This window comes from Perissodus microlepis, chromosome 23 (genome assembly GCF_051167445.1).
Source record: "Perissodus microlepis isolate ML-2025 ecotype Zambia chromosome 23, ASM5116744v1, whole genome shotgun sequence".
NCBI lineage: Eukaryota > Metazoa > Chordata > Actinopteri > Cichliformes > Cichlidae > Perissodus > Perissodus microlepis.
Genome location: NC_140482.1, coordinates 23,919,121 through 23,942,721, shown reverse-complemented (window position 1 = coordinate 23,942,721; position 23,601 = coordinate 23,919,121). Strand labels below are relative to the sequence as shown.

General features: G+C 41.9%; 1 protein-coding gene across 1 annotated transcript; it reads left to right on the top strand.

Annotated features, from left to right (window-relative positions):
• Window positions 1–14,853: 14,853 nt before the first annotated feature.
• Window positions 14,854–22,271, top strand: LOC146361494 (protein NLRC3-like). The gene is made up of 6 exons (XM_084920714.1): window positions 14,854–15,257; window positions 15,664–17,455; window positions 18,727–18,900; window positions 19,518–19,691; window positions 20,532–20,578; window positions 20,736–22,271. The coding sequence occupies exons 1-6, from the start codon at window positions 15,134–15,136 to the stop codon at window positions 21,263–21,265; spliced, it is 2,841 nt and encodes a 946-aa protein (XP_084776840.1). The 5' UTR covers window positions 14,854–15,133; the 3' UTR covers window positions 21,266–22,271.
• The last annotated feature ends 1,330 nt before the right edge of the window (window positions 22,272–23,601 follow it).

Here is a 23,601-nt window from a genome sequence, read left to right as displayed (position 1 = left end):
GAGGCACATGTGCACTCTATGAGAAGGTATTCCATCACAGACCAAATATACAGATAATCTTTCATGGTCACTTTACAGAGCTCCCAGTTTGCCTGCTACATCTCTGCACTGACTGACCTGAAGAACACCAATGCAGACACAGGAAATTTTCCAAAACCTACACTAAAACTCTTGACGTTGGTGTAGTGGTTTGAAATGATCTCTGAAGGTGTTCTTAATCTCTCTCAACAACTGCAGTGACACAATATCTAATGTGAGTAAACTGAGTTTTCCTAAATCATAAGTTACCTTATTGTCAAATTTTAGCTGTTGCAAAATCTTCACCACTTAAACTGTGAAATAAATAAATCAGATCAACAATGATTTGGATCATCCAAGCTAATATAATCAACATTCAAAATCATATTAGTCGCAAATAAATCTTGATTATTTATTATAGCCTTACTCAGGGCAGATACACATGGAGACACAACCAGGTTCTCAGGTGTCTAGCTGAGAAATTTGAGTGCAAAAGAAAATCCATTAACGCTCACCTTTCATGAATCAAGAGGAGCGTCAGTTTTCATCAACATTTGCCCGGGAAGGCGACAAGCCGAGGACAAGCCCCTCAACCCCAGACCTGGGCCCGCTGAAGGTTGCCAGGGATTGGCAGATGCAAGTGGACTTGGATCAGAGGCTAATTTTTCCCACAGAGATCGTAACAACTCTGCGACCAGACCTCGTCCTCTGGTCTAACTCCTGAAATCTTGCGTACGTCATTGAGCTGACGGTACCATGTGAGGAAGCATTTGAGTGTAAGAAGCTGCGGTATGCCAACTTGGCAGCTGAGGCAGAGGATAGAGGCTGGAACATCAAGGTGCACCCGGTGGACGTGGGGTGCAGGGGCTTTGTTGCCAGTACAACAGCAAAAATGCTTATGCTAGGCTTACACTGTGCGATTTTTGGCCCATTTTGAGCCGATTTTTGAGTCGTGCGACCGTTTTGGTGATCGGCCCAAGTTTGGCCTTCGTCATGCATCGTGTAGTATATGTGGGGTAACGAGAAGCGATTAACACCTTACGACCATCATTAATCGCTTGGTCTCTGTTTGAAATCCTCCCGACCGTCGTGAGGGTGTCACTGCAGCCGCTCACACTGCGCACGCACAAACACATAAATGTCGGCGAAAAAGACGGAGTAGCACAGCAGTGCAGCATGTGATCTGGGCACAAGCGATGGAAGCACAACTTGTAGAACTTTGGAAAGCTCATCTGAGCCTTTTCGATGTGGCCTCACAAAATTATCACAACAACCGTGAAAATAGTTGGATCTACATTGCTGCTCAATCACAACTGCCTGATCAATGTTTTTCATTAGCAATTTAGCAAAGTTGATGGTGGTGGTGTGTCTGTGTGAGTGAAAGACAGAGAGGGAGAGAAAGGGAGAGCGAGCGACAGATTTTCTGTTATAACCTTCATTTTAAGGACGCACAGTGTGAGCACTCAGGTCGCATCAGAGCATCGGGCCGTATAGTGTGAGACCCTGCATCGTGACCTGCGAACTTCTAACCCCTGCGAGTCAATCGTGCAGTTTGAGCAGAATAGCTGAATAACGCGACTGAAAAAAATCGCACAGTGTATGCCCAGCTTTAGAGAGATTGGGATCAGAGGACAGGCGCAATGGCAGGCCATAAGAGAACTAGCTAACACTGCTGAGAGGGCCAGTTACTGGCTATGGTTAAAAAGGGCTGACATCACTCGGGCAGCTAAGGCAGTCAGCTAACCGCGAGAGAAAAGAAATATTCCGCTCTTCTCCCCTCTGCTCTTCTTCCCTTTTCTGGGAGGCAGTGGGGAGGTAGAGTGTACAGCCCGATCCGGCAGGGAGGTGTGGGAAGCCATATCGGGCGCCCCCCTTCTGGCTCTCCTCTCTGCTCTCTCCTATCTTGTCCCTTTTGTCTTACTTTTCTCTATCACCTTTTCTATCCCTTTAAAGAAGCTAGGCTCCATAAATGCTAACGTGGTAAGTATTATTTCTCAGTTGCAGTGAATAGATAGAAAATAAACTGTAGGAAACTAAACAGAAAAAAGAAGAAGAGAAATAACAATTTAACATAAACCAGTGACATACTCCAGGGCCTGATCAACCCTGGCAGGGCCTCCTTGATGAGGGTGTCTAGTGATAATGGCCGAAACACCCGATGAATCCAAGGTCCACTACTGACGATGTGTCCCAAATTTTAAAATTATAATCTAGATCAGATCTCTAATCCCTAAACCTGACCAAGGAAGGAAAATGGCAGATTAGCCTGGGTAAAAGACCAGAAGTTGAGGCACACAACGATGTGTGCTGCTGCCAAACAGTCATCCCTCAAGAGGCTCTCCATCTAAAGCAATGCATTATCAGGGACTGTAACATCTAGTCCTTTGTACTGAATTAAGTTAACAAGGATCTTGCTGTGGTTGAAGTGTACCTTTTTACAGGGGAATTCCTCGAAATTTAAGTATAATTAAAATAATCAGCAAAGCAGGGAGCAGGGATAGCTCAGTAGGTGGAGTGGTTCCCCCATAATCAGAAGGTCGGGGTTTCAAATCCACCGTACAAGGTACACACTGCTCCCCGGGTGCTGGATTGGTAGCTGCCCACTGATTCACTGAGTGAATGGGTTAAATGCAGAGGACAAAATATCCCAAGTGTGGGACTACAAGGGGTTTGAAATTGAAATTACTTAAAGTTTATAATAATAAAATTCTAATTCTACATTGCCCATAGGTGTTAATGGTTGCCTGTTTCTGTGTGTTAGCCCTGTGACAGACTGATGACCTGTCCAGGGTGTACCCCACCTATCACCCTATGATAGCTGGGATTGGCTCCAGTAAACTGATTAGGGGTGTGGCTGATTTATAATATCAAGATGACAAGAAATGAGAGCTTTGTAGCAAAAAGGAATGCAAAGAAAAAGTTTTATGTGAGTTATCTAGTTTATATAGCACTATACACTATTACACCTGTAGCACCATAATAGCTATAGCATAATAATAGTAATTACTTCTAATTCTAATATAAACAATGGGGGGAAAATCTGTATTCTGAGTGATTCACTGTTAGAACGTGTAAACATTTTTGAGCTCCTAAACAGCATTGTTTCTGAGGGGGAAAGATGGAGAAACATAGGGGGTGAAGGACAGACTTGCCTATACCATTTATGTTACTGCAGCCTTGATTTTCAATTTGCTCCTAGAAAGCCTCACATGTGGATGGTTGACTGTGAGAAGAAAGTGAAAACAACAATTAACTATGCAATGAAACAATAAGACAGAGTCAGATGTTTAGATGATGACATGGAATATTTTACCATAAACTTTCACATAACAGCTTACTTTATCTTACAAAGGGCCATCAGCAACAGAACACCATGGTCTAAACATTTTAGTCTTAGCTAACTTGGCTAGCATTAGCTAAATGGTTGCATGAAGTAAGCAGAGACCTTGAGTACATTTTTACACATAATTCACTGTACTGCATGTGGTTGACTCTCCAACTCTGAATGTCCTGCTTTTAAAGTGTTTGCTTGGCTGTCAGCAGACATGAAAACAACCACCTGAAAATGCACATGCTCCATGACTGCCTCTCGGCCATCTGTAACCTCTCTCTTCCCATCACTGATGCTACAGTCCTTTGGAGGGTGCTGTCTGAGATGAATTCTTTACTAAAGTTATGCCCATGTTAGCTTATTGTTTTGCTCTATAGTTCAGATAGTTCAGTCTGTACATGTCTGTCTCTTTTATTGAGAAATATGTTTCATATTCATGGATTCCATCAGTTCATGTTCACTTAAGCCCCACGGCCCCGGTACCGGGGGAAAAAGGAGGAGATCACGTTTAATCGATTATAACACGGGATCAGAAATATAAGTCCCGACATGTGTGGTATCCACAGAAACCTCTGACTCTTTGCTAAAATCTCATATAAACCCTTTCTACAACCACCAAACACAACGAAAACAAGCTAGATTGAACGAGCAGTTACGTAAATGCGCACAGGTCCGCTTAACAACAAAACCGTACCAGAAATTCTTTAGACTTCATCTAACCGGCTAAAGAAAGGCTGGTTATGTTCCAGAGCTATCACCAATTCCAAACACCAAGTTTCAGCACACTCTGACCAAAATTCACAGAATGAGCCGCAAAAAAGATCACAAAAACACATAGCGGCGCAAATGCGCTAAGACAGAAATTGGCTTACCGTCCTGATTTCCTCCGTTATTTTCGCCGGTAGCCATGTGATTATCAGCATTTACCATGGCTAACTAGCCGCACCAGAGCCATTTCCGTCAACAACCTCCATTTTAGACCAATGACTGTAGAAAACATGGACGACACGACAGCACCTCCTCCCATTGTGCAAAAATGAAGCCAAAATATCCCGCTTGTGGAGGCTGCCATCTTGCATTTTTGGAGCCAGATTCTGCGCGGTAGTGACTTGAGGTGGAGCGACTGAGTCACGCTCCCGGCGCCCACACACCCGCTGGACATGACCGCAAATACGCCCCCCTACACTTTTTACGTAGCCTGTCTGCTCCAGTTTTTTGCTGATGGGTTTACCGCAACTGACAACTCGTTTAATTAAGATAAATACAACTAATAATTCACTGTTATAAAAAAGACACACAGCTTATCATCTTATAGTTCTAAAATATCTAAAATCACTCTGTTGTTAATTCGTTTGCTAGATTACCCACTAGGATATGTACTGTGTTGGAGGCTTGTTGCTAGCTAGTTAGCGATGCTGCACGCCTATTATTGAATAAGTCAGCACTTCTTAGGTGTTGTTATCCATTTTTAGACAGGATGAGATCAGCAGCACACTCCACAGAGGCCCAGAGTTACTATTAATGTCAAAAATATAATGCTGTCCTTTAAGACTTTAACATTTAAGACTGTGAGTGTAATGGCCCTAAAACTGTTTAAATCTTCAGAGCCGTCTACAGCCTGGTAACATGGAAACTTTAAAAACAGTAGCAGAAGGTTTCAGTAGTGTAGTCTAATTTGTTCTTTTCATTTATTAATAATAGAGTCCATATTATATCAACAGCTAAATTCACCCTGGGGAGAAACTAGTGAGGGAGACCATGAGGACAAAGCTGGGTTTCCTGGGTCCAGAGGTTTGGAGAAACTTCTTCACTTTCTTTCATCACAGCTGTCCTGTGCCAGAAGTTCTGTTGACCCACTGAGAGAGGCTTCATTTAAGAAACACCAGGAAGACTGAAGCTCATCGCATTGATCAAGCAGGACTCATGATCTTCACCAGCAGCTCCCAAACAGGGAAATCTTCAGCACTCCTTCGTAGGCCCGCTCCAGAAGATAGATAAACCCAGCATTTCATAAACACTGTGATGGAGACCTTTGGTTTGTGTAATGTTATAAATACTCGGATACTCCCCAGAGGCTCCGGACTTTTACATAAAGATATTATATTTAGTCCTGTAGAAAGTTATATATTTAAAATATATTATCCTCTCTGGTTACTCTGGTAAGAATAACTCTGAATTACTTAATGGTAAATAACACACTATCTGGAGAAAACTGTGAAAGAATTCCAGATCACCAGTTTGTAGTTTGACATACAAGTGACGACCTTTGACCTTCATCAGGTTTTATTTAATTGTGTCAGAGAAAATGAAATGTGCTCTTCATGCAGCGGAGTACATCAAGTGTTTAAAACAGAATCTGTGCAGGTCTGAGATCAGCAGCTCTGTAACACCAAACTGAGGTCCTGTTAATGCTGATATATAGTGACACAGTTACATGGATGATTAATCCTTTTGACTTTTTGTCTTTAAGGTTCTGGTGCCACTGATCCAGTGGTGGCGGCGCTGCAGCTCCGGCGGTCTGCCACGGGTCCGGCAGCAGCGGCGTAACGGTTCCGGTAGCCTGCCACGGATCCAATGGCGGCGGTGCTGCACCTCTGAAGAGCGGCCACACGTCCAATGGTGGCAGCGGCGGCGCAGCTCTGGCGGCCTGCCATGGGTCCGGCAGCAGCGGTGCTGCCGCTCCAGTGAGCCACAATGTAACATGACACACGATCCATAACGTGCTGGCCATGCAGGACGTGGCCGCGCCGGACGTAGATGTGGTGACCGTGCTGGTCCCTCTGACTTGCTGAGCTCATCCGAGGCCAACACAGGCTCCTCAGGCTTGGTGAACTCCACTGCTGGCGGAGCGTGCTCCTCCCGCTCGCCGAGCTCCTCTACCGACGGTGCGTGCTCCTCCCGCTCGCCGAGCTGCTCTGCCAACGGTGCGCGCTCCCCCCGCTCGCCGAGCTCCTGCTCCAGCTCGCTGAGCTCCTCATCTGGTGGTGATGCGGTGACACGGCAGCAGCAGGCGGTGGATGTGGTGGCAGAGTAGTGGATGTGGATGGTGGAACAGATGACAGCTGAACTACACGCTGAGCAGCAGACTGAGTTGAGGGTGATATGGCTAACATGAAGGGTGGAGAGGATGATAATGTTACAGCTGGCTCAACAAATTCCAGGGGTCCAGAGGCATCTGAGGCCTCCAGTTTGGCCTCTGGGGAAGCCCTGGGGAGAACCTCCGTCTCCATGTGGCCAGACTGGGCCAAAAAGTCATCTGGGTCTGCATGCTCTGAGCTCCCTAGCTCCAAGCTCACAGTCTCAGAGTGAACATTCTCTGAGTGTTTGGAGGTAAAGCAAACAGTGTCTGACCCCACCGACTCTGAGCTAACTACTTCAGGGCTGACTATGCAAAATTCTGCCCCAGAATTAGTACTCAGGCCACATTCATGTGTCGGTGGTCCAAAAATCTCCACTGGGGTTTCAGTTACACCTTTCACAGTTTGTCCATTGTTAATTGCCGTAGCGGCTATAGTCTCTATTTCCATGTTCACAGGGAGGGAATTTACAACCCTGGCAGAGTCCATTTTACTCACTGTGGCGTCCAGAGCCGCTGGTCCTGAGTCTTCAACAAGCACAGGAGCGAGTGTAGATATGGCTGAACGCTGCTTGCGAGGACGCCTTCTCCTCCATGAAGGCGGGGCCGTGTGTATGGAAACCATCCTCTGCTGTTCATCTGTGTTTTGATTTTCAATGACAGGATTTATTGAAACAATTGAGTCTGGTTTACCCACTGCGGTAATGAGTGCTGTCGGTCCATCGCAGGCTGACTGGGCCGAAACCGCAGGAGTGGGTGGAGGTGTAATGGGGTGATGATGGCGAGGGCGACATCTCTTCTGTAATGGAGGGTCAAGCAATTGTGCCGCAAGCATCGACGGGAAAGCCCACCGCCGATGCATGAAAAACCAGGCGGCTAGAGCCTCTAGGAGAGCAGCCGGACTTTCCTTGCTCAGGCCACCCAAGCCAAATAATTCAAAACTAGAGCTATCCCTTAAACTAGTGACCAATAGCGTAAGTTTGTTAATGTCCAAAAAGTTTGCGGTGAAGGTAGTGGATGAGAGGTAATTGTCCAAAAACACTACCTGTATATGTCTCTTGTGTGGATCTACAGCCTGGATTACGCTCTGGCAGTAATCCCATAGCTACGCGAGCGATCCCTCCTTCGTGGCAACTCCTGAGTTTTCTGGGTCCATGGTGGTTGGCGGGATCATTCTGTCACGGTTTGCCAGGACAAACCGTGGGGATGTGGGAAATGAGGACCCAAAACGCAGGATTCTGTGATGCAAACAGTGCACTTTATTTACAGTGAAAGCTGTAAACACAATACATCCCCGTTGCTCCCTAGACTCCCGTGTGTGTGCTCCCCTCTGACGTCTGTGCTTGTGCTCCCCGCTGTCGTGTTTCCGCACACCCCGAGCGTGCTGCCTTTCTGGTCCACTCTTCCGCCTGCAGGAAAACCACAGAAACAGCCGTCAGCACTGACCCCCGCGGGCATACACGAACTGCACTGTCATACGCTGACACACACTAACTTGGGATGACAACGCAATGATCCCACGCCGGTGGGAGCTCCAACACTCTTCTAAAGCTCCCCCGATGAGCCCTGATCAGCAACAGGTGTGTGGCAGGAACTTCAGGTGTGGCCAGTCCTCCCGCAGGGCCACAGCCATTAGGCCTGCAGGTGGCTGCCCTCCATCCTCCAGCCACACCCGCAGACACACACATATACACACCCACACCCTGCCTATACATATAATGAGTGGAACACAGAATAACACAGCATTGTGCAGAAAAACACCCACATCACCAAATCATAACAATAATAATAATAACAATAACAACAACAGACCACACTGCTCACGGACCCCCCCGAGTCGTCCAGAGCCGGGTCCGTGACACATCCGCTAACATGGAGGAGGCGGGGTTTATAACCTATACTTTTTGGGGAGCTGTCGCATCATCCATGTTTTCTACAGTCATTGCACCCACCGCCTATTAGCAGGTAGCTTTTCAGCTGCCAATAGGACGTCTACTTAGCTTTTAGCTACATTTAAGTTTTGGATACCGGGAAAAACACTGTGCAGTTTATTTTATTAGTCGGATTAAATGAGGATTATTGCCTTTGGTGTTACTCTGGGCTGTAACTTTTGATAGTATATAGTATATGTGAGGGGGCAAACTCCTCAAGATGGGTGGTGACCATGGTGGCCATTTAGAAGTCAGCCATCTTGGATACAACTTTTGTTTTTTCAATAGGAAGAAGGCCATGTGGCACATCAAACTTATTGGTAATGTCACAAGAAAAACAATGGTGTGCTTGGTTTCAACGTAACTTTATTCTTTCATGAGCCTCTGTCAGTGCGCCCCAGGGTGGCTGTGGCTACATGTAGCTTGCCATCACCAGTGTGTGAATGGGTGGATGACTGGATGTGTAAAGCGCTTTGGGGTCCTTAGGGACTAGTAAAGCGCTATACAAATACAGGCCATTTACCATTTATTTACAAGTTTCTGACCACTTATAAAATGTGTTCAGTGTGCTGCCCATTGTGTTGGATTGTCAATGCAACCCTCTTCTCCCACTCTTCACACACTGATAGCAACACCGCAGGAGAAATGCTACCACAGGCATCCAGTATCCGTAGTTTCAGGTGCTGCACATCTCGTATCTTCACACCATAGACAATTGCCTTCAGATGACCCCAAAGATAAAAGTCTAAGGGGGTCAGATCGGGAGACCTTGGGGGCCATTCAACTGGCCCACGACGACCAATCCACTTTCCAGGAAACTGTTCATCTAGGAATGCTCGGACCTGGCACCCATAATGTGGTGGTGCACCATCTTGCTGGAAAAACTCAGGGAAAGTGCCAGCTTCAGTGCACAAAGAGGGAAACACATCATCATGTAGCAATTTCAAATATCCAGTGGCCTTGAGGTTTCCATTGATGAAGAATGGACCCACTATCGTTGTACCCCATATACCACACCAAACCATCACTTTTGTTGTTCTAACAGTCTTGGAGGGATCCATCCAATGTGGGTTAGTGTCAGACCAATAGCGGTGGTTTTGTTTGTTAACGTCACCATTCACATAAAAGTTTGCCTCATCACTGAACAAAATCTTCTGCGTGAACTGAGGGTCCTGTTCCAATTTTTGTTTTGCCCATTCTGCAAATTCTGTGCGCCGATCTGGGTCATCCTCGTTGAGATGCTGCAGTAGCTGGAGTTTGTAAGGGTGCCATTTGTGAGTAGCTAATATCCGCCGAAGGGATGTTCGACTAATGCCACTCTCCAGTGACATGCGGCGAGTACTACGCTGTGGGCTCTTGCTGAATGAAGCTAGGACAGCCACTGATGTTCCTTCATTAGTGACAGTTTTCTTGCGTCCACATTTTGGCAAATCCAACACTGAACCAGTTTCACGAAACTTAGCAAGCAGTTTGCTAACTGTAGCATGGGAGATGGGTGGTCTCGTAGGGTGTCTTGCACTGAAATCTGCTGCAATGACCCGGTTACTGCGTTCACCAGATATCAACACAATTTCGATCTGCTCATCACGTCTTAACCTCTTCGACATGTCAATGGCTGTGAACGAAGAGAAACTTGTAAATAACTCTTGAAAGAATAAAGTTACGTTGAAACCAAGCACACCATTGTTTTTCTTGTGACATTACCAATAAGTTTGATGTGTCACATGGCCCTCTTCCTATTGAAAAAACAAAAGTTGTATCCAAAATGGCCGACTTCTAAATGGCCACCATGGTCACCACCCATCTTGAGGAGTTTGCCCCCTCACATATACTAATGTGCCACAAACAGGACTTTAATATCACCAACCAGTCACATTTTATTACGGTGTATCCATATAAATGGCCCACACTGTACAAAGCTTAGCAATACTCCAAATCCAAAGACAGGGCATTTTAAGCATGTGACTATTATCATCTGGAATGGTTTACCAAACCATGCAACATTAGTGTTTGTGAATGTTATCAATTTGGGGGAAATAGCTAAAAACTTTCATGCGGTGTATTTATTAAATATGAGTGTGTTTAAAGAGTCAGTCAGTAAATGTAGCAGGAATGCAGCAGCAGGGCCAGTTTTTTCATTCTTCAGTGTCCACATAAAAAAAAACCTGAGCCTGACTACAAGGCACATTACGGCGAGACTCTCCTGTTTTAAGAACATAGAAAATCTCTCTCAGGGTCGCGGGAGGCGCTGGAGCCAATCCCAGCTGTCATAGGGCAAGAGGCGGGGTACACCCTGGACAGGTTGCCAGTCTGTCGCAGGGCTAATACACAAGGACAGACAACCATTCACACTCACATTCACTCACACATTCACACCTAGTGGCAATTTAGATTATCCAGTTAACCTATCCCCACAAGCTGCATGTCTTTGGACGGTGGGAGGAACCCACACAGACAAGGGGGAAACATGCAAACTCCACACAGAAAGACCCCGGCCTGATGGTGGAATTTAACTCAGGACCTTCTTGCTGTGCGGCAACAGTGCTAACCACCGTGCCACCGTGCTGCCTCTCTCCACCATGTGATTGAAAATAATTTTAACAAACGTCTTCTTTAATTGTAAATGTGTCTGATTCGAAGTTGATGGTTTGTCTCTCTGTTCTTGTAAAACTACACTCTAAGATTCATTACTGGCTTTCCTTAAATATTTAGACACTTTCATTTATTTCCTATGATGTTGAATTGATTTGGTGGATAACAGTAATGTTCCCATGTTACTCTCAACTTTGGTATTCTTGTAAATATTCCTACATACCTGTAATTGGAAGAGATGAACTTCTAGTGTGTTACATTTGGACTTTTTTCCAAGTCAATTAAACTTGAAAACAAAACAGAATTACAGTCTAAAAATCATCTATATTTACAGTGTTTTCTGCTTCTTTGTGTTTCCTGTGGGTTTTAACGTTTGTTTTTTTTTTGTTTTTTTTATTGATTGGTTGATTTGTGGAAAATAAACCAAGATTTACCTAAATCTTGAGTGGTGTATCCTGCTTCCTGCACATCAGTGATTAAGGGCACAGCTCAGCCAAAAACAACTCAAACTAAACTACCTTCAGTAACAAAACAGTGATTTCAAGATTTTAAATGGACTGATTTTGCAAAACTTCCCCCAAAAATGCCTCTTTGGGTGTTTCCTTATTATAACGTTTAGCCTCCCTCCCTTGCCAGAACTCGGTGTTACAGATGATGGTCTCCGGGGGAAGCTCCATGTGACGGTAATGAAGACAGTTTTGTTTTTCTCATTAACAGCTCTGTAGTTCATGTTAAGGGAGTCAGAGCTGGACCTGTGAATGTGGGCTGAAGGCGACTGACATTTACATCCACTTCAGTGTGTGTTTAGTTTTCACCAATGTGTGAGGAGTCCATTGTTGTTTTTTGTCACTGCCTTTAAGCTTCGATCTAAAGAGCTGAGAATTTCTACTTTCTTGAAATTCTTCTGTTTTATTTGAATAGTTCCTTTTTTCTACTCTACAACTTTTCACAGTTTTCATATTTTCTCTGTTTTATAATTGTTCTTGTTTTTTTATGCTTCTGTTCTGTTTTCTTACCTTCTTAATTTTTTCCTGAATGTTTGTCCCTTTCCTGTTATTATCCTGTGTTACCTGTCTTTTAGTTATTTCATGTTTTACTGAAAACCTTTGTTTTACTGCTTTCTTTTGTGTCTGCTCTGTCTGATTGTCTTCACCTGCGCTTCATCATCCTATTGATTGATTTGCTGCATGTTTGATTACTCCTGCTTATTTTTTAATGTACCGGGACTGTTCTTCACTCACTTATTCAATTCTGGATCTATTTTGTGCTGTTTGTCAGTGTAGGTATACCTGTACTTGAAAAGATGCTTAGTTGCTGGGTAATAAGAGAGTTAAGGGAATCTCACGGGCTACTTTTTGTACAATGTTATGTTACAGCTGGATTTGAAAATGAAAATGAAGTTTAAGGTTTGTCCTAAAACACTATTGTAACTTTAGAAGTTATAAAACAATACATGGTGTTACATAACTTTTAAAGCTGTTGATCTATTTCAGATCACCAGCTCAGATCAGAAAAAAATAGACTAAGTTGCGTAACATTTGTAAAAGCACAAAGTTGCACAACCACAGACCGTCACAGTAACTTTCAGTTATTGCAAGAACAGAGTTATCTGATTATGAAACTCTAGAGCTCCCCATCCTACCCTTTCTCAAAGTGGTGTCCGTGTGTGTGTGTGTGTGTGTGTGTGTGTGTGTGTACAATCCAAGAATTAGAGCAGCAGAAGTGTTACTCAGTCATTGTTGCTGCAGATCCACTTACTGATGACTTTACTTTACTTACTCTATATAATCAATTCTTTATTGATTATATAGAGCACTCTTCACAGGATAAAAAACACAAAGTGCTTCACAATAATATAAAACAGATAAACATAATACGGTACAATCAAACATACAGCGCAAATCTAATTAAAAGCTAGTCTAAATAAGTGAGTCTTAAGATGATGTTTAAAAGAATAAATACAATCCAGGCAGCGTAGAGATGGAGGGAGAGAATTCCACAACCTGGGGGCCACCGCTCTAAAAGATCTATCACCTCTGGTTTTAAAACATGGTCAGGGAACTACCAACAGCCTTTGATTAGATGATCTCAGGCTGCGAGAGGGAGTGTGAGGTTCTAAAAGATCAGAAATATAGGCAGGAGCGTCATGATTCAAAGCTTTAAAAGTCAGGACTAAGATTTTAAAATGAATTCTAAAATGTACTGGAAGCCAGTGTAATGAGCGTAACACTGGTGTAATGTGCTCTCTTTTTCGTGTCTTAGTTAAAAGCCTTGCAGCAGCATTCTGGACTAACTGGAGACAGTCAAGATTCCTTTTGCTCAAACAAAGAAAAAGACTGTTACAATAATCTAAGCGAGAAGAAATAAAAGCATGGGTAATCATTTCTAACTCTGATTTAGACAAAAAAAAGTTCACAGTTTGGAAATATTTCTTAGCTGAAAAAGGCAGTTACTAATTAATCTAGAGTGTTGCTCTAGAGACATGGCAGAATCAAAAACAACACCGAGATACCTGAGGCTCAGGTGAACAGATGATCCAAGAGAACCAAGATGCTTTTTGATTATAGATATCTGGCTTTCAGGGGCAATAATTAATGTTTCTAGAGTTTAGAGTTCAACTGCAAGTAGTTTTCTCCAAGATACTGTTTAATGGAAGCTAAACATTTTATGAAAAAAGGACATTTTATGGACTTCCATTGGCTTAAAAGAGCAGTAGATAAGACAAATTAGGGAACTGCCTAATTATAAGTCCTAGGAGTAACATGTACAGGAGAAAAAGAATCGGTCCCAGAACTGAACCCTGTGGGACCCTTCATGTCAGGTCCTTAGAGTGTGACATAAACTGATTTGCAAAGACACTAAAAGATCTGTTGGAAAGGTATGACTGAAACCACTCCAGCGCAAGACCGGACACACTGACAGTGACTATGTCCCGGAGCCTGTTAATCAGGATGGTATGGTCAACGGTGTCAAAGGCAGATGTTAAGTCCAGCAAAACCATGACTGTGGATGCTCCGGAGTCAGCTGACATCATAATGTCACTAGAGACCTTAATTAATGCGGTTTCTGTTGAGTGACACTTACGGAAACCAGACTGAAATTTGTCATAAATTTTATGTTTTTCTAAAAAAGCAGTAAGTTGATCAGCAACTGCTTTTTCCAGAATTTTTGACAGTAATGGGAGTTTAGAGATAGGCCTATAATTCTTAAGCTGTGTTGGATCTGAATGGATGACTGAATCAGTCAGCCTGTTGTAGAAACACAGAAGAAAAGGTAGATGGAGGACAGGTTGAGCTTTGTAAATGATCATTTGTTATCTCCTGCAGATATAGTTTCAATATGCAGACCTCTTACTCGAAATAAATACTGTTGGCTCTCCTCCAAGAGGAAGTAATTTTAACAGTTTGTGCCAATACTTGGAGCAGTTGTTGCAACATGTGGTGCATTTGTTACACAGCCAAACCGGGTTTGACCAACCAAAAGTGGATATTTTTAACCTCTGTCTAAAATTATCCAAACCATTTTAAGATAATTAATTATAATACTTAAAATTAATATATTTTAAATATAATCATACTTTGATTATCTAAGTTGAAATCAGATGTTGACATATTTCTAAAATATTAAATTTGACTTCTTTTCTTGGTGTGCATAGTATTTTGATGATACTACTGTGTTTATTACTCTGGTATGACATGTATTTATGCAGTAATTCTGCATGACATAGGTATTTATTTCATAATGTTGGTCATTATTCTTCACATGAAATAAAATAATAACCTTGTTATGAAATGTGCCAGATAAAAACAACTGGAGATAAAAATCAAATGACATGTTATGTCATATAAGGCAAAATGCAGACACAGTGTGTGAAAAACTACATCCTATGCTTCAACTTATAGAAAAACGTTAAGCAGTAATAACTTAAAGTAAATATTTTATGTATTTTCTGCCAATTCTTCTTTACAGTGTTTATTCAGTTTATTGATGTTTGTGGACACTTGTTTGTGCACAGCTCTCTTCTCGGTCAGGTTGAGAATTGGACTTTGACTTTGATTCAGTGACTTCAAGGTGGCCAAAACAAGCACACACCATCACCCCTCCACCACTGTGACTGATAGTTGGTATTAGCTTTTTGTGCTGATATGCTGTGTGTAGGCTTTTTCAAATATGTAACTATGCATTATGCCAAAACATCTCCAGTACTTAATGTGCTTCATGTTTTCTCTCTTTTTTTATAGATTAAGAATGGAGAAACCTACTGAGTATAAACAGATGGACAATTCAACTCAAGAGGCTTCACCAACAGGTAGGATATCAATAGTTTGTCTGAGGAGTTGTCATTAACACAGAAACATGTATACACTGATCGATGAGAGCTCTTGTTGTTTTCAAAGAGAACTTGCTGGAAGGGCCACCTCACAATTTCTACCAATGAATCTTTTAAACTCCTTTGAGTCAGATACGCTTCAGATAGGTTGTTAACCAGCAGTAATACTTCAGAGAGGAAAAGGGTTCTTGGATCTGATGAGACACTGTTTCTGTGTGTCGATGTTTTTTAATTCATTTAAAATGAATTTACGGCATAAAAATAAGAGATCTGAATACTTTCTTAATTGACTCACAGATTCCCAGTGAATTAAAGAAATGTTTTGGAAGGTCAACAATTGACTACAAGTTGTCAAATAATCTTATAATGTTGTTTTGTCATTCAGATGGTCCTCTAAAGTGTGAGTCAGAACTCAAATCTAAACTAAAGAGGGAGCTCCGGTGTGCATTTGAGGCGAGCACCAAAGGAGAAAGCCCAACCCTTCTGAATCTGATATACACAGATCTGTACATCATAGAGGGAGGGACTGCAGAGGTCACTGATGAACATGAGCTCAGACAAATTGAAATGGCATCCAGGAAATCAGACAGGCAAGAAAAAACAGTCAGACAAGACAAGATCTTTAAAGGCTCACCTGGAAGAGAAGAACCAATCAGAACAGTGCTGACAAAGGGAGTGGCTGGCATTGGGAAAACAGTCTTAACACAAAAATACACTCTTGACTGGGCTGAAGACAAAGCCAACCAGGACATCCAGTTCATATTTCTGTTCACTTTCAGAGAGCTGAATCTTTTGAAAGAGAAAACTTTCAGCTTGGTGGAACTTGTTCATCACTTCTTTACTGAAACCAAAGAATCAGGAATCTGCAGCTTTGAAGACTTCCAGGTTGTGTTCATCTTTGATGGTCTGGATGAGTGTCGACTTCCTCTGGACTTCAACAACACCAAGATCCTGACTGACCCTAGAGAGGCCACCTCAGTTCATTTGCTGCTGATAAACCTAGTTAAGGGCCATTTACTTCCCTCTGCCCATGTCTGGATAACCACACGACCTGCAGCAGCCAATCAGATCCCTGCTCAGTTTGTTGACATAGTGACAGAGATCAGGGGGTTCAATGACCGACAGAAGGATGAATATTTCTGGAAGAGATTCAGAGATGAGGAGCAGGCCAGTATTATAATTTCCCACATCTTGTTATCAGAAAACCTCCACATCATGTGCCGCATCCCAGTTTTCTGCTGGATCACTGCTACAGTTCTGGATTCTCTTACAATAAATAATGAGAGCAGTGATCTGCCTAAAAGCCTCACAGAGCTATACATCCACTTCATGATGGTGCAAGTCCAATTGAAGAAGGTCAAGGATGAAGGATCGGAGACAGATCCACCCTGGAGTCCAGACAGCAGGAAGATGGTTGAGGCTCTGGGAAAACTGGCTTTTGATCAGCTACAGAAAAGAAATCTGATCTTCTATGAATCAGACCTGACAGAGTGTGGCATCGATATCAGTGCAGCCTCAGTGTACTCAGGAGTGTTCACACAGATCTTTAAAGAGGAGAGAGGACTGTACCAGGACAAGGTGTTCTGCTTTGTCCATCTGAGTGTTCAGGAGTTTCTGGCTGCTCTTCATGTCCATCTGACCTTCATCAACTCCGGAGTAAATCTGCTGGAAGAAAAGAAATCTTGGTCATTTAAACTGTTTGGAATTAAACACAAGCAAAAAGTCTTCTACCAGTGTGCTGTAAACAAGGCCTTACAGAGTCCAAATGGACACCTGGACTTGTTTCTTCGTTTCCTCCTGGGTCTTTCACTTCAGACAAATCAGACTCTCCTACGAGGCCTGCTGACACAGACAGGAAGTAGCTCACAGACCAATCAGGAAACAGTTCAGTACATCAAGAAGAAGCTCAATGAGAACCTGTCCACAGAGAAAAGCCTCAACCTGTTTCACTGTTTGAATGAACTGAATGATTGTTCTCTAGTGGTTGAGATCCAGCAGTCCCTGAGTTCAGGAAGTCTCTCTACAGATGAACTGTCTCCTGCTCAGTGGTCAGCTCTAGTCTTCATCTTACTGTCATCAGAAAATTATCTGGATGTTTTTGACCTGAAGAAATACTCTGCTTCAGAGGAAGCTCTTCTGAGGCTGCTGCCTGTGGTCAAAGCCTCCAAAAAAGTCATGTAAGTGAGTGTGTGTTCATACCTTAAGTTTTAAAATAAATTTGAGTCAGTGATTTATTTTTTTCACTGGTGCATCACTGGTGTTGGCATCACTTTCTATCTTTGGCGCAATTTGTATTCAGAAGTTAAATAATTAAAGTTAATTTGTTAACTGTTCTACGACAGTAAACCGTAACACTGCAGAGGTTAGGTTTCAGCATTTATTTGATACTATTGTGATAAACACACATCTACACACACACACACGCACACACAGCGAGAGAGAGAGAGAGAGAGAGAGAGAGAGAGAAAATAGAAAACAAAAAGAAAACTGTTAAACCAGAAATTTAAACTGTTTTGAGAGTTTGGGTGCAGTTAGGCAACGTTCACTTCTTTGATGTAAACTGGAGCTTCCAGAGGAAGCAAGAACCAAAGAAACATGCCATCTCCATACAGAAGTGCCCCACCCACGGCTGAACATCCTTTGCAGCTGCCGTCAAACTGAATCATACTCCTTTGGTCATTCCATGTGAGATCTGAGTAACATCTCACTCAATGATTCATGACTGCCTCCAGCATCGCTGTTTCACTTTTTCCTCTATTTCCTCTTATCTGACAGGTTTTCTATTTTGTGAGAACTATAAATTTCACTGGCATGCTATATTTTTCTCAAGTCCATTCATCCCCTCCTTCCCTGTTTATGCTGCAGTTACAGTTGAATATCCTTTGAGTGTATAGGCTGTAGTCTTCCTGGAAAAATTACTTACACATCATCTCTCTTATTTGCCATGTCGTCTGCGATCATCCTTCCTCCACTCATCTTCTTTCAGTCCTGCCCCATGTGCTCCCTGCACATGCTGATTGTTATACTAATTTTTAAGTTACCAAACATTTAAAACACAGCAAACTTTCAGCACAACATTTTCATTCAGCTCACACAATGATTGCTAAACATTGCTCCTACCGTCACTTCTGCAAAAGCTCCTAAATGAAGCTATCAGCTAAATGAATGGGTGCATTGTTGCTTGTCTGAGCTACTTCAGTGTACGATTACCTCCATACATCATACATACTAAAATTTGGAAAGTCACAAATGGCACTACAGACCTGTCTAGTTGGATACTGGTCAACCTAGTACAACTAAATCTACCAGTTCCGCATTGGTTTTCATTCGTTTTTGCTAAGCAAATTTGAAGTGTTTCACATTTGTCCTCAGTATTTATTGTTTTGTTTTTCCATTTAATTGTGCAGATTCAACATTAAAGGTGATTTAATTTGATTTTTTTTTTCAGACTGAATGACTGTCAGCTCTCAGAGAAAAGCTGTGAAGCTCTGTCTTTAGTTTTCAGCTCCCAGTCCAACAGTGTGAGAGAGCTGGACCTGAGCAACAATGACCTGAAGGATTCAGGAGTGAAGCTGCTGTCTGTTGGAGTGAAAAATCCACGCTGTAAACTAGAAACTCTCAGGTCAGGCTTTAGACTTTTTCACCCACAACAATTTAAAAGCTGAGTTTTATCAGTGGATAAACTGCAAACTCATTTAGAACTCCATTATAAAAAAATCTTTGCCAAAATAAATATGTAGGTTCATCTGCTGTGGTGACCACTTGAGAGAGCAGCCAAAAGAAGCATATTAAGATATGATTTGTTAAAGGTATCTAACCCTGAAGGTTCCTTAATATACCACTTTAGGACAAATTATTGTTAGTTACTTTCAGTCCAAAGTACCACATAGATTTTATTTGTACGATGCCTGTATATCTCTTGTTTGAAACTGCATTTCTAAAGGTCTGCTTCAAAGTATGTAGTTTGAAATTGGACAGCTGGCCCAGAGACACTGGCATGTTAAATCACCAAGAGCTTTTCTCTGGGGCTCATCCAGTTGCTGGAATTAACTTTCTAATATTGTTAGGCCTTACTTGAGAACTGTTGTCATCTATGAGGATTGTCATGTTCTAAATCAAGCTAAATTGAATTGGAGATTGAAAGGATGTATGACATTGTATGTGAAAAACAAACGCAAACCAATGAAAGCAAATCTTGAGTGAAGTATTCACAGATAGATTGTTGTTTTGTGTCTATAGTCTGTCGGGCTGCCTGATCACAGAGCAAGGCTGTACTTATCTGGCCTCAGCTCTGAGCTCCAATCCCTCCCATTTGAAAGAGCTGAACCTAAGCTACAATCATCCAGGTGACTCTGGCACGAGGATGCTATCAGCATTACAGAATGATCCACAGTGGAGGCTGGAAGCTCTCAGGTATGGGGAAGAATGTCTAATAGAGCAGAAAGTGCTTCACTTATTTCCTGTTTCATGCGTGTGTGTGTTATGACTATTCATTTAAACTTGTCAAGTTTAGCAATAACAACAAATGTCAATGTGAGTTTGATTTATATTTCACACTTAAATGAATTTTAAATTAAGGTGCTTGCCATAGAATTTAAAAAAAACTATGACCTTTTAAACTGTAGTTTAGATACACACACTTATTAATTGTAAGCCTGTGAGATTAAAAAGGGTTTTGAGATATTTGTAATAGACCTCAAGCCATTGGGCAGCTCGTTCCGATGGACAACATGTGGGGGACCAAATCAGTCACCAGTGGGGAGAGTTGTCACCTCCTATGGGCAAAATCTTGTGGATTCTTTGCTTCTCAACCTATTGGTGAAATACCCAGGACATTAACTGGTGAGACACATAGCTGATGGTCTTCAGCTCACTTTGGCCTGGGTTCAAGCTTGGTTAATTGATCCTCCTCGTGAATGGAGGTAACCAAATCTGTGTTTGCTGGGGCACCAAGATATGGAAGCATAGGGTTGTCCAGATTGCAAGAGGCCTCTGCAGCCAGGGAGTCCAACAGAAGTTCATTCTCCTGGATGAACCTTCCAGTCTTACTGTTTTCTTGCTAAGTCAGTCCAGAAATCCTCTACAGGGATAATCTGTGAGCTAACAGGGACTAGTATGCATATTAGAACAATGTAATGTCCTTGTGTGTATGAACATACATTGTTCATACACACACTAAATGCATGTTCAGCATGCACATAGACTGTGCTGGTCTGACCCCCCCCCCCCCCCCCCCCCCCCTCTTCCTTTCAGGGTGGAGCCTGCTGGAGTCCAATGGTTGAGACCAGGTCTGAGGAAGTGTAAGTGTGTTTTTAATATGATTAATGAACACAAAAAACACTGAAACATTTTCATCAGTCATTCATTTCTCTGATGTTAGTAGTTATCAAAGTGTCAATCAATGAACAGATGATGGATCAATAACTGCAGCTGGATTGTGTTTGTTCTCTCCATCAGATTCCTGTCAACTCACAATTGACACAAACACAGTGCACAAAAACCTCAAACTGTCTGACAACAGCAGGAAGGTGGCACATGTGGAGGAGGTTCAATCATATCCTGATCATCCAGACAGATTTTACTTCTATCATCAGCTGCTCTGTAGAAATGATCTGACTGGTCGTTGTTACTGGGAGGTCAAGTGTAGAGGAACCGTTAATGTAGCAGTGATTTACAAAGCTGGAAGGATACAAGATGATTTTGAATATGTTTTTGGAGTTAATGACCAGTCCTGGAGTCTGCTCTTCTCTGATGATGCTCCTCGTTCTGTATGTCACAGTAAAACAGAAATGTCCATCTCCTCCTCCTCTGTCTCTAACACAGTAGCAGTGTATGTGGACTGTCCTGCTGGCACGCTGTCCTTCTACAGAGTCTCCTCTGACACTCTGATCCACCTCCACACCTTCAACACCACACTCACTGAACATCTTTATCCTGGATTTACACTCTGGTCTCCTGGTTCATCAGTCAGTCTGTGTGAAGTTTAGCACACCTGGATATTCATCTGATTGGTGTAGTATATCAATCAGAAACATGTTTTCAGACGCATGGATAAATTAAGTTTTAAACAATGACTCTTTGTCAACTTCTTTGTTTTTTCGGTCCTTTTAAGATGGAAGCTGGGATTATTTCATGAAGCAGATTTTGTTTTGTCTTTTTTTCACTCAAACCTTCACAGTGAATATTATTATGTAGCGTTTTTTATGAATCTCAGTCAAGAACCAGCTCCTCTGCATCTTAGACAAGCCTGAGCTCATTCATTGTTGTTGTTGTCGTTGTTGTTTGCTATTTCTTTAAAAAAAAAAAAAATCATTTTCAACTTCTCCACATATTATTACTGTTATTGAAGCAGGACAGGAATTAAGGGAGATTTTCACAATAAGAGGACATTTTGGGTTTTGTTTTTATTTTCTCCCAAATAATGACAACCAGCCTGTGTGGATGTTCCATGACTAAATAAATGGACATTCAACAATTCTAACTCAATTGAAGATATTCATCATTCATGACCACTCATGTCTCTGCCATTCTATAAAAATTACTGCTTTTAAAAATAATCTAATGAAAGAAACAATAACTTCTAATATTAATCAGATAAATGTGAAAAGGTCTGATGTAACTAACATCTCATTTAACTCTTTATTGATGGTCATTTCTTGCACTCTGTTAGTGGGAAGATGAATTACATGAAGTCAGTTTAATGAACGCAGATGACAGAACTGTTTTTCATTCTACTTTTTGTAATTGTACTGATACTAACAGTGATTTCTTGAAGTCACAATATTATCCTGCTAAAATCTGTATTAGTAGATATTAAACATTTCTGGGAGTTAAATTAAATTGTTATCAGCTACCTAAATATGTAAAGAAGTGAAGTAGTTTATGTTTGGAGCTGTGTGTTTCACTGTGTACATTGTGTTTCATTGTGTAATTACTTAAAGTTAAAGGTTTCCTGGATTTGGGAGGACTTGATTTTTAGTTTTTGACTTTAATAAAGACACGTTTAATTCTAGCCCTGCCACTACCCTTTGTGCCTGTTAAGTTTCTTTGCTACAAACACACAAACACACAGAAACCATTGAAATTGAGTGGAAAAATTGTCTGACAGGTATATAAATGATGAAAATCAGTCAGCATGAGCCTGGCAGGAAGCTGAAAGATGGATTGATATGAGGTGGAGAGACAGTGGTATGACATTATATTTATGTCAAGACTCACATGCGTGAAGAAAAATGTAATGGGTGCAGATATTCATTGGCACTTATGTAATAACATTTTTCGTGCTCGTTTTACCCTCATGGACTCTGTTTTTAACAGTTTGGTCAGAAACATAAACAGCCTGCTGGAGGTCATTTTGAAGGATCTCAGAGTGTAACTTCTGTTCCTCTTTGCACAAAGGTCCAAGTACCAATCCTGCAGCTGGGTTAATGCCCTTCTACCACCCTGTCAGCTCTCCTAGTGTGTCCGGAATGTCCTATAGGCATCGTACAGGCATTTACACTAGGACAGCCTTAAGAGTGAATCCATTGCACTGGCTGAACAACTGGAGAGTTGGTAAAGTACATCAGTGGGTCATCCCCCTCATCTCCAGATTCTGATTCCAGTACAGAGGGCATGTGAGTGGGCTTCGGATGTTGCTCATTTAGAACTTTACAGAAAGCATTTCCTTCCTTTTAAAAGTTTCACTTCACGTTCCTGAACTTGGTGTCCCAGATGATTTTCTTCATGTGAAGCTCTGTGTTAAGGTAACGGAAGCCTGTAATGTTTTCCTTGCTAACATTATAGGTTTAAGAATCTTTTTGAAAGAGAAAATAATCAGATATTATCAAAATTATCAGATATCAGATAGGTTAACCTTAAAAATGTGTGTGTGTGTGTGTGTGTGTGTGTGTGTGTGTGTGTGTGTGTGTGTGTGTGTGTGTGTATTAGCAGTACTGAGTCCAGTTCTAATGTAGCCTTCAGTATCTAATGTTGAAATTGCAGTGTGCATGGACTGAGACATGTTGTGTTGTGAGACATGTTGTGTTGTGAGACATGTTGTGACTGCTTAAAATCACAAAAAAATCTGTGTATGAATTTTTGAATAGTTCAGGTTTGTAGATCATATGATACAAATTTGTGACCTCTATGAGGATTATTTCCCTCTATAGTTAATGTGCATCATCAAGCTATGTTCGGTGTATGTTTCCTTTTGATGAAATATCTCTGGAAACAAAAATAAAAGGTTCACAAAACAAACTAAAACAACAGGTTGCTTTTCTTTTGTTAGTTGAGTTTTAGTGAGTGAAAAGTCATTTTTCTTATTAAGAAGAGAATCTGAGGC

Excerpts from the sequence above, each read along its gene's own strand:
- LOC146361494 (XM_084920714.1), top strand. The coding sequence starts at position 15,134 with ATGCCAAAACATCTCCAGTACTTAATGTGCTTCATGTTTTCTCTCTTT. Across the intron at positions 17,456-18,726 it reads AAAGCCTCCAAAAAAGTCAT|ACTGAATGACTGTCAGCTCT; the intron begins GTAAGTGAGTGT and ends TTTTTTTTTCAG. Across the intron at positions 20,579-20,735 it reads GAGACCAGGTCTGAGGAAGT|ATTCCTGTCAACTCACAATT; the intron begins GTAAGTGTGTTT and ends TCTCTCCATCAG.